Source organism: Lutjanus erythropterus, chromosome 1 (genome assembly GCF_056507025.1).
Source record: "Lutjanus erythropterus isolate fLutEry1 chromosome 1, fLutEry1.hap2, whole genome shotgun sequence".
Taxonomy (NCBI): domain Eukaryota; kingdom Metazoa; phylum Chordata; class Actinopteri; order Lutjaniformes; family Lutjanidae; genus Lutjanus; species Lutjanus erythropterus.
The window spans coordinates 20,306,875-20,319,220 of NC_139317.1; the positions used below are offsets into that span (position 1 = coordinate 20,306,875).

The following is a 12,346-nucleotide window of genomic DNA, read 5'->3' on the forward strand; positions in this document are numbered from 1 at the left end:
AATTAGTTGTCCATTTAAGAGACCTGCCTTATTACCTCTTTTGAACATTAGTTACTATTACTCTTAAATAAAGCAAAGGTAATTTACTGGAAAAAATTGCAGATGCACAATGTTACTTGATAAAGCACCAGAATAATCAATAAATTACTTGATGACTAAAATATTAAGCCCTAATTGTTTGTGCATTTTTGTTGTCTGGTCACCCCTTCCACTCTTAATGCTGAGTTAAAGCTACTAGGAGTTTTTAACTGGTAATGAAACAGTCTCAAAACTTTTGGTGATGCCATGTTGTATGAGGCAATGATGAAAATTGCTCTTAAGACAACATGAAACAGTCTCAGTATATGACTGATGCCTCCATATGACCTACATAAGTTAATGATGGTCTCATTAACATTATCATCAGTGAGAAGATCAGTTATTTATAGTTGTTCTTCATGTCTGCCACCAGGTCGCATTCGGTGTGAAATCAGATTGAATGAGCCTGTGTTTACATTTCCCCAGGCACATATACAAAATATGAAAAGCTCCTTGTAGTAGCTTTAAGCTCATTGCCTGCTTCCTTCTTAACAAACAGACATGGGAGTTGTATTGATCTTATTCAAATCTCTGGAGGAGAGAGAATACACTGTACAACAGCACTAAAAGTACAGCATTGGAATTGCATAGCTTAAAATAGAACATTAATACAGAAGCATGTAGAGGTATGTCTTATAAGTCCTGTACATTCTTACGCTTAAAATAAATTAATAGAAACAACAAAGTAACAGCAGACAAGACTTCCTTAGACAAATACTCTATACTGCAGACTATTATTGTCTTGTTTCCCGACAGGGCAAACAAGGATTTACTGCCCTCTAACTCCCTCTCTGTCTTTCTGTCTCTCTCTAAACACATAATCCATCACAGTCACAAACAGCAGAAGACTGCAGGTAGTCTTGTCTTTCTCCTGCGTCTGAGTGCCGCGGAGTAAATCTGCCGTGGCATTAATGCAGCAGACTTGACTGGATACAATGTTTATTAGCTATTTCAGATAGGAGGAATTCCTTCAAACGCAGAGACAGTGTGTTTTCTCATTCCAACTGAGAACAATATTTCAACATATCTTTGATGTGAGGTTTAAAGGAAAGGAAAAGTAGACAGAATTTCATATTCGACACATCTTCTCTCCCCACGATGCTGCACCTTGTTTTTCCACTCTGGCATACAAACAACCGATCTCCAACCATCCACACGTTGCACTTGGTGTCATATGCTGACTTGACTGCAATGTGTCAGAAGCAAAGATGAGACAAGCTTTGCTCTCTATACCCTGTCTCACCTTTTCTATTTATAACTCATATCTGTCGCTGTAACACTTCAGCTTACATATAAAGATCTCAGAATGCTGCAAACATTTTAATATATCTCAAAATATTGAAAGGCCATAATGTAGATATCATAATTATTTATAACAATAATAATAACAGTAATATTTCCCACCAATAAAAAACATGTATAATAGGTACATTCTCTTGACAGTACCCTTGACCAAAGGTGCTAGCTTACATCAGGAGTTGGTTGGGCTCTACACTGGCCGATCATCACATGGAGGTACTAGGATGAGTTTAAACCAGAGAATTAATCTGACTGTGTAACTGTACTCTGTATGGTTGTAAAATGTCACAACAAAGTTGGCCTTTACCTTTACCTTTGCAATTGTTTTAGGGCTGCACTAATACTTATTATTGTCGTCGATTTGTTTTTTGATCAATAAATTATTTAGTCTATAAACTGTCATAAAATAATAAAACATGCATATCACAATTTCACAATGACAGCACATTTTCAGCACATTTTCACAATTCCACCACCATATCACTGATAACCGAGAAGATTTTGGTCATTCTCACCGTGATATGAAACTTTCACACCATTTCATCTGTATTGCAGGTTAATCCTCTCTCAACTGACTAATAGAGAAATGAACTAATCCTGCAGGAATAAATTGTGAAATCCTAAACTCCCCAGATCATAATTAGCCCCTCAACCTTGTTTTATCATAGAAGAGACAAAGCTCTAATACGTCAGCTAAACCAAGTCTTTAGCACGTATACTTAAATGTTTTGGAGAAACTCCAGTTATTACGGATCACGATAGCCACCCACAGTTGGCAGATGGGTTGGTGCAACATTGCCAGGACTGAAAGTGTCCAGCCGGTGTATTAGTCACCTGCCAGTCAGCGCTGGGTCAAGGCCAGAAATGGAAAAGCTTGACTGTCAGGACTGAGCATTACATGCTACAGTAACAAAAAGCACACTAGTTATTAGCTTTTAGACCCCTGTAAAGACGGGGAACGGTGTCCAAAGACTGACATCTCTGTGTGTTGGCAGGTGCAGACTATTCCAAGAAATTAGTCATGCTTTTTAAGGAAAGAGAGGTAAGAGGATTTAACTCTTTTACAGAGCACAACGTGTGACCAATTTCTGCTCACACCTCAGTAATGGGATATGTCGTTTGATCCCCGAGAGCTGAAATGATTCAGATCTCGTTCTGTGGTCTAACATTACACAAAGGCAAAGACAAGCAGGGGGAAGGGGAATAAAATGTGGAGGGATGCAGATATATGCAGCAGAGAGGCAAGGTGATAAAACCAAAGGGAGCGAGACAAGTGATATGCAGTGAGATGGAAGGGCTACGACACGATGTGGGAAGGCAGCAGAGATGAGATGAGATTATTTATGGCATTAAAGAGAGCGTGAAATAGAATTGGGCAGGGGCTTGTTTGTGCTGTACCCCAATCCTGATCTTTAAAGGACAGAAAGACTGAAAGACATGCAGACTGACATGGCATCTGTATGTGTGTTTGTAGAACAAAGGAGGGAATAAAGAATGAATTATGTTATGCAACGTATCACGCATTCAGGTGAGGGGAGTGTGGGCTACAACATGCACTACATGACAGTCAATTAAAGGTTTTCAGGCTCTATTATGGCTGACAAATGACTCCCTGGAACTCTTGGGAAGGAGGGAAACATTTCACCACTCAGATGTAAAACAACACTTCCTGTGTTTATCAGAAAAAGTTACGTAGTTATTTAGCAAAAATGAAAATTCTTCATTTTCACTCCTACTTACAAATGTAAAAAATAAAGCTCTCTTATTCATCATGGCCTAAAAATGCTCTTGTATTTAAAAGAGCTCTCTCAAAGGGATAGTTCGGGATATTTGAAGTGGGGTTGTATGAGGTGCTTATCCATGGTCAGTGTAGTCAGCCCCCGTTTTTGGAGAAGCAGCAGAAGTACTGGTGTAGGAAGCTAAGCAAAACACTGCAGTGCACAGGTCAGCAACAAAACACACATACATACATACATGTGCACATATTTTACAAAAATCAATCAGTTTAAGTGTTCACTAAATTTAGACTGTTTTCACCACTTTACCCTGCCATCAGACAGCCTTTTTCAACTGTACACTGTCATTATATAAGTCAAATATCACTCTCTCCAGCTACACTCCATTGGCGAAATCAGTAATTTTACATGTGACTGCTGTGTTTTACAAGGTTAGTTTGTACCTGACAAAGTCACACAATAACACAAACTAACAAACAGATTGTGGCGGTGGAGGACCAGCAACTCGTTGTGGTCATGATAATGAGCAATGCATTAGCTGAAGTGATATCTATGACTCAGAATAGCTTATTATTTGCAGTTTCTAAGGTAAAATATAATCTTGTTTTTAAAGAATGAACAACATGGTAGACCAAGAGTAAATCATTGACTCTGTTTGGCTATTCTTGCAAAAAGCATGCATGTGATTGATCATGTGATCACTTGAGAGTTGCTCAAGAAGCAGTCGCAAAAAAGGGTTGTCATAGGCAACTGGACTTGGTAGCCAAGAAGAAGCCAAGACCTGGATGACTGGGAATCTTCACAGACAAACTCAAGGACCAGTATGTAGGCTTTAATGGCATGAGCTTAAAGACTGCAAGCACATCATCTCACTCTCCCCTTCGAAGCGTGAAAGAGAAACTACAATGGCATGACACCCATGAAAAAAGACTTCATCTAGAGTCTTATTTTAAGGTGATTATATACTATTGACATTGTCATTTTATTCCATTTCTGCCTTATTCTGCCACACAAATCTTACATACTGGACATTTAATGGTCATTCTTATACTGCGCTGAAAACCAGAATAAGTATTTTAGTAAATGAGTCTCATTCCTCACACATGTTCAGTCTGAAGTCGACACTAGAGAATTCCTCGAAGTAATTTTTTGATAAATATTGTCCTTGGGCCTCAGTAATTAGATATTAAAAAGGCCAAACTAAAGCAGGAAATAACCTCTGGTCTGGTCTGGTGGAGGAAAAACACCAAATTATTCATATGATAAGGCACTATCAGGCACTAAATTGACAATTGATGTGAACAGTGATTGCATACAAAATACTGCCTGCTTTTGTTCTTGTTGTTTGCACTCATAATAAATGCAAAAAAGTGGCTTGACATGTCAAAGTCAAGTCAAATGCAAGTAATGAGCTAAGGGATTGTATTCTGAATTTTAGATAACAAATCACTTTCCACAACCAAAGATATTTTGTACAATCACTCCATGTGTCAGAAGGTGTGCATACACCCCTGAATCCATGCTGCAATCATCTAAAAGAAAATACATACAGGAACTTAAGAAACCTCTAGAGCTCTCTCACTTTCCCTTAAGTCCAAATTTGAACTTTTAGCAGTCTCAAAAAGTTTGGTAAATGCACTTTGGTTTGTGCAGGGATGGAATAGAAGCAAAACCCTGTACTCCTTTTCACATGTACCCTTAGTGTGTTTATTGTCGACTTAACCAAATGAACGAAAACTCATTTTACCGCATTATAGTTCAAGAATCATGGTATCCAAGTCAAACAAGCTAAAAGTTTGATCAGTATGAGCCCAGGTCCAACATCCTGAGATCTCAGCTCAGAGAGTGCTGCACACATGGCAGCACAGAGGTTTCTGCCCAGAATCTTGCTATGTGTGTTTGAACTGAGTAACACAGTTCAATGATTATTCATCTGTGCAAGCAGAGACAAGAGAAGTGAAAACTGTGAAGACTTCTATCTGACTTTGGTCCTGTAGTTTCCAGGTCAGCGGCTGTGAAAACAGACACCACTGGAGCTGTGATCGAGGGATTTTAACACAACCTGAACATGCCCCAAAGTTGAAACTGTGTTCACACACAGTTCCAGTTTCTACGGCCGCTAAACCACCAAGTGTGACAAGCAACACGGCTCGGATTTGTCAGCACTCTGAGTCACACTGTGTGAATTAACTGGGATGACCATTTGTATTCATGTCAGGTAATTATATACAGTACATAATAATGTCTTTGTCATGATTTGTATTCTGGTGTGGTGTGTATGCTAATCTACATGTGGTGATTTCCTAACAGGAAAGAAACAAAGCATCTGTTTCAGTATGTAAGTACGTCGTCACATCTCCATCCATCCCATCATAACAATCAAAGACTCCCTCTTGGGTATTACTGCTTTAATCAGAGTCACAGATTAGCAGCTGGGTGTGTGGGCGTTCAGAGGACACTCACCACGAGAGAGAGCGGCCTCTTCCATGACACCACTCCGATCAGTCCAGAGAGCAGCACCTGGAAGAGAAAACAGATGCTGTAAGAGCTGGACGATGCTGACGTGTATGTGGAAACAAAGATGGACAGATGTTCATAAAATGGATTAAAGAGAAAATCTAGTTTCATATAATCTTGGGTTTATTTTTGTAGTTTTGTTTGTGAAGAGGAAATTAAAGGGAAGCGAGTGCACAAACGGTACATATAGACAATTCATTTACACGCATAAAAAACTGATCTAAAAATACAAATACGACATACAAGACATACACAGGGATTTGGATAAGGTCAAAGTGCAGGTGCATTTATCAGTCTATACACAAGTTAAAGCAAGATTATTTGTTGATCTCAGTGATATCACTAAAAAGAAGTTTGATAGTGCCAGAAACATGAAAAGCAAGATGACCACATAGGTTTTAAATCTTCTGTGATGACAATGAGTGAAGTCTTTAGTGTATGAAACTTGGAACTTGGACATTAGCTATGGGAACTCCTGCCAACGATCCATAGAGCTGAAATCATATTCAACCTACTGCCTAATGACAAATGTACAACTAGGTTGACTCTGCCAGTATTTCCCATATGTCTTTGTCCGTTTTTAGCGATGTTAGCAGCTCAGCTGTGAGGATGGCAGTGTCGGCCTGTTAGTCAATACACCACTTTGGTTTAGACTCAAATATCTAAACAACTATTGGCTCGATTGACATGAGATCTTGAATAGACATTCATTGTCCTCAGAGGACGAGTCTCACTCATACTTGCCAACCCTTCACCATCTGCTTGTTAAAAAAATGTGCACTTCTTATTTTGTTGTTTTCATTCCTTAAAAGCCACCAGAATTCAGGAAATTAAGTCAGTGAAACTCAAATCTTTCCAAGGAAAAGGACCACCAGACCTCCTGCTTGGCTTCTGAAATCCTCCATATGTCTGAGTTCTCAAAGTTTGTAAGTATGGTCCTACTGATGTGGTTATCTTCTGACGTTATCTGAACAAGTTGGATTTCCATGAAATTTGGTATAGACATTCATGTCCCCCTCAGGATTAATTGGTCACTTTGTCCAATACTTTGGTTTATGACTAAATGCCTACTCTGATTCCAATCAGCCTCAGCTGACTTTGGGTGCTGTTGCTAACTTATGCTTCTTCATGTCCTCTGGACATGGAGGATCTTCCAATCCCTTTGATGCACTTCATGGACTGAAGAAAGACGAAGCTTCTGGAGGAGCTAAGGGTGAGGAAACACAGGTTTATCCGATGCAGAAGTCTTTTATGAAGATGCGCTGCATATAAATGCTGCACCTTAGCAACTGACACCATGGTACCATTTGGATTTCTTATGTGGCAGCTTCAGCTCCTCAGTCCTTGCATCTCTACCTTGCATCCTTTTCTCACATCGCTGTTAGGAACTAAGACATCGGGAAAAGATGCAAGTGAGGGAGGCAAGGAGATACATTAGCATAATGAAAAGCACCCTTTGTCTTCAGTGCTAATTAGCTTGAATAATAGCATGCTAATACAATGAACACAGTTACTATTATACCTGCTTAACAACTGCATGTTATCATTATCACTGTAAGCATGTTGGCATCTTAATTTAGCCCAAAAGCAATGCTGTGCCAAAGTACAGCCTCACACAGCCACGATGAAGACAGTAAAGCCTGTTTGAGCTGCCGATAAACACCTTTTCACCTTAACCCTCAAATAATCCAATTTTTTGAAAAGTAAACAAATCAAATGGTAAAATTATTACCCAGCTGTCAACTTTGAGCTACTGCACTTCCAGTAGTTGATCATATTATTACAATATTCTCACTTTCTGTTTTACCTTCAAATCAATTGGTTTGGATAATTTGGATAATTTGTCTATAGCCTGTCTAACTGTTTGACCACTTGTGTCTTTCTCCATCAGACTTCACTGTAGGTCTGTTGCCATGTTTCCAGATCTCAGCCATTACTTTGGCAACTACAGTTTTATCAACACTAATTAAAATGATGGCAAACGCAATAAAAATAAGGCCAAAGCTGCAATAAACCAAAATTATCTTCTGATACACAAACGTACTTTCAACATGTGATTCACTTCTTATTTGGTTTCTCTGGCAAACAGACGCAAAGCAAACGATCGTCTTCTGCATGATGTGTTGAGTAATATACAGGTCAGGTGGGACTTGTTTGGTGATTCTGTGCCCATCTGCCATCAGATTTGTCACCCATGTTTTTAGTGTGGATGCGGATTTCTTTGTCAACTGCTCGTCATGTTCACAGGCTCAACTCGTCTGCAGATTCTTTCTGCTTTAGCTGGGAACAAGTGAACGGCGTGATCCTGTAGTTCGAGCTGGTTACAGAGATTTGAACACAGTGCGACGCCACATTTTTACACAGTGTGTTGGGATTTTAATGTGTTCCCAGCTTCTTACAAGTGTGATTCAGTCCTTACAAAACTTGATTATCCTCCAGACAGGAAACTGTGCACTTACATCTCAATTTATTTGACTGCTGCCAGTGACTGAAATTAAATACAAAGGCTGCCTAAAGTAGACTGTTTGGTCGCAGTGTTCACTTCATGGATATTCTGTATTTATTTAGCTCACATTTTGTACTTAAGCCACAGTTTGGCCAGAGAACAACAAGATGATTCACCTCCCTGATGGTCTGTTAGTTGCTGGAAGCTTTATTTATTTAGGAAATCTCACTGAGATCGCTCCTTTTACAAGAGAAACTGAAAATAAAAACAGTTAATAAAATAGCCTACAACAGTCCCTCGGAGGAATTCTTGTCTCTAACTTTGTTTGTCTTGCAGGTCATTTCAGTAGTGAGGTGCAAAACAAACTTTTAAAGCCAGCTTATTTTGTAACGTAGTGTTATGGTCGTTCACTCAAAACTTGACTCAGGATGTTCAACATATTGGTAGCAAATAAAGCCACATGTATGCTTGTTATTATAGAATTCCTTGCTTGACTCAATTTATTTGCTTTTGTTTGTTGATTTTTTCCTTCATTTCCTATTTTCTTTCTATAATTATTGCCTTTATTATTGTCAAAACTATTATTATTATGTATTGAAAAAGCAATAAATGTGAAGCAGGTATGCTGATGTTTTCAAATAACTAAATACAAAATATTTAATAGCGAAACAAGCTGTGTTGCAGTGACAAGAATGAAATTTGACTTTCTGGTTAGTGAGCGAGGTGTTCAACATTCAGAATGATCTTCTATCTAAACTTCGTATAACAGTATAAGGCCTCCCAAGAAAAATGACAGCAAAGCCAATACATGGAGTTTGCCTTGGTGTTTTGGTGCATAACAATAAAAATATTGCAGAAAAATACAAAGAAAGATACAAAGCAAGTGCTGCAAGTCAGTAAGCAGAAATGGAAAATCGAATATTGGAAAATATATATATATATATATTACGAGCATATGTACAATACGTTATTTAAAGGAAAGAGCTGTTAAGTTTTGTACCAGAATGTGCACGAAAGTTTTCACCGGGGAATGTGCAAAAGTTCACAGTATGTAGTGTAAGAATGGCACCTGTTTACATTTAACTGACAAAGCCCTCCACAGCTGTGTTAATTATGAGGAGAGGAGGAAATCAGATGATGTTTCTGCAGAGTGACAACATCCACATAGGCAGGAGATCAGGGTGGAAGGATGTGTCAACAAAAACATCAGACTCTAACAAGGTAGACTGTTGCTCAACTACTGTTTCCAACCAACAGTCAATCTAGATTTTTTTTTTTAATCACGCCCTGTTCCAGTGGCTCCCTGTAGCTTGGACAAAAATGTATGTAGAAATCAATGAATGAGTCCTAACAAAGTCATTTTTGTACCTAAATGTGACCAAACCTTTGTCACGGCACTGTCACATCACGAAACACATTTATTTATCAACTGTGATTTGTGATGTTCTTTAAAGGCAGGGAAAAATGATATTCTTTTGTTCAGGGCATCAGATGTGTCGTTCTCAGGGGAATTTACAAAGAAAGTGATGTGTTATTTATCTTGAAGGACTTTTTGAAAATGCAGCATCTTGTGTTCGTACCGCGGTGACTTCATCAGGCGGTCTCTCAGGACTTATTGGTGCTCCAGGTTTTTTCCATTAGACCTGATTTGCTTTTAGATTTTGTGCTCCATCTACCTGGAACCAGTCACCCTGCAGCTCGATTGAGCTATCTGGATCCATTGTGTTGCGATTCCCTCTGTGGTTCTCTCTTAAATAGATCACTGCCACCCAGTTATTGATCCGTCTGTTTGATTTAAATCAGAGTGATTCTACCACAATGTATGTTTGTCTTGCAACCATGCTGCTCTAAACAGCAGATGTTTTTTTTTTTTTTTTAAATGAGGTGGCTGATTAAATTTAGATTTGAGGACAAACAAACACTTATTGGTGTTCTCAGCACGCCTCACTCTGGGTGTGGTGTTGCATTTATACAGTTCCTGCTACTGTAGGTGTGAATTTGTGTATCATCGAAATGTGTGTGTGAACAAAGGGTACTCGTAGCCTCCAGCGCTCCATTCCTCCATGCTCTCTCTCTGCCTTTCACCCTTCTTCACCCTCCATTAAACACCAACATGCTCTCCCCATTTCCACCCATCTCACTCTCCTCCTTCCTTCTCTTCACTGATTTTCTTGATATCTACTCTCTCTCCACCAGTTTTGCCATCCTTCCCTTTCCAATTTCTCCCCGTTATCGCACTCCATCTCTGTATTTCTTTCTCCTGCTCGGCGCCCACACAGTCACAGTATATTTCTGCACTTACACACTCACTTTCACTGCTCTCTATCCAGCCGTCTCATTTCTATTTCCCTCTCCATCTTGCTCTACTCTCTAGTCAATCTTCCACTTCTTCACTCACCTTGATACACACAGGACCCGGTGAATGGGATGTCAATATTTCATTTGAGTAGACACACTCACAAACACACACGCCAGATAAATAGAGACTTGGATTTAAAGGATAAGGCTGGCGCTTTTTATCTTTCCTTAATTTGCAACAAATGTATTCAACTTGGAAGTATTAAAACACATAAAAGTTAAAAGTCTCAGCAAATAGTTTTAATTTTATTTTCCCTCGTCAGTGTTGAGGGACTTGCCATCGCTTGTTATTGTCGGTTTACAATGTTGCAGCTGCCTTGAGCTCCTGCAGGGTTCGTGCAGCCTGCCTGAGCTTCCTTGAGCCTGGGAAGAAGTGGAGGCTGGGAGGGTTAAATAAGACATCAACCTACTCAATATACCATCTATACCAATGGCTCCAACTCACATTTTGACCTGCTTTACTCATTTTTAGACTTGCGGTTGTTACGTATTGCTCATGTAACTTTTGCTACAGACATAAAAAAAGACGTTGACTATTGGTTTCACATGGGACACGAACCCCCGTCTCTTAAAGGGTAAAAAGCCTGTGTTTGTTTGACCATCCATCCACCTCATCTCCTCCATACTTGGACTGTCTCACTCTTAATACTACCTCACCTGATTCTGACGGCACATCAAACCATGATGCTAGAGGGTCGCCTCCAGAAATGATGCTAGAGGGGATCCTACAGCAGCAGACTTTGAAGCATAGGGTCACTGACCAAGCTGCCGTAGTTGACGTGATGGGAGTGAGAACAAGCTGAGAAGCCAGCTGCATATGAGTTGTGTTACTAAGAACTAACTAAATTCATAGTCTTGGTCATTTTAATGAGACTTAATGATAATAAAAGGAGAAATTAACAACAGACTTTTTTAATTGCACAAATTTGGTGGATAAACATATAAAATAAATGCCTTTGTTCCTAATTAGATCAGAGGCTGAGAAGTTTTTTTTCATGTAAAAGCTACAACTGAAAAACTTTTGTTATGTTTCCTGAAACTGTCGCTATATATCCTGACAGATAATATGAGAAAAACTGTCAGGATATAGTGACAGTTTCAGTAAATATGAAAAAAGTTAGTTTTTACAGAAGTTACCAACTGTAGCTTTAATTTCTCACAGTGAAGTCTTTGTCATGATTGTCATATGTTTACATTTGCTGTCAAGTCCGCGCTCATGTTTGGATAACAATAAAGTCTGTATCCCCCAGTGTCCACCGCACGCAATTATGTTGCTGTCCAGCTCTATTGTGACTGCCAGAGACAATTTGCAGCTATTCTAACCAGTGTGCCAACGTCTATTGTCTCTTATTATTTCACAATCTTGACAAGTCGGGTCTATTTTTGCAAAAGCAGCCCACCACGTCTCTGAAGTGTGAAACTCACTTGTCAATGTATATAAATTTGATACTTAGTAATACTTGACTTCAAATAATGTCCTTCATTAGTTGTCGCATATAGCAGCTTTTTTCTTTTTTTTGTCACCTCTCCCCCAAAGTCGTTGAAGCAACTACAGTTTTGCCAATTTACACTATTTAGATAAATATAGACACAAAAGCAGCAGTTAATTGAAACACGCACAACACAGCCATGAAGTAGAAGTACAGCTTCCTATGAACATGTAGCTTGAATAAAAATTCTTCTGCAGACATTGAATGGAGACTTGCAACTGAAAAGAGCTGCAGCTGCATCCAGTTGATATCCGACTGTGCCTCTATGCAAACTCTGTACCAAATGTCTGTACTTCGTCTGCTCTGTTCATTGCTGCTGCATCAGGAGGCTTGTGTTACTCCTGTGTGACTGCAGGTAACATTCACCCTCTCTATGCTGGTGTCAGGCACTGCGACAACGAGTCCAGAGACGACGTGTCACT

General features: G+C 39.3%; 1 protein-coding gene across 2 annotated transcripts in view; it reads right to left on the reverse strand.

The window, feature by feature from the left end:
- The window catches only part of entrep2 (endosomal transmembrane epsin interactor 2), a 141,045-nt gene that overhangs the window by 74,567 nt on the left and 54,132 nt on the right, over positions 1-12,346 (reverse strand). For both annotated transcript variants that reach the window (XM_084716260.1, XM_084716258.1), the window contains exon 2: positions 5,577-5,633. In XM_084716260.1, the coding sequence (XP_084572386.1) occupies positions 5,577-5,633 (57 nt within the window). The remainder of the gene's footprint in view (positions 1-5,576; positions 5,634-12,346) is intronic.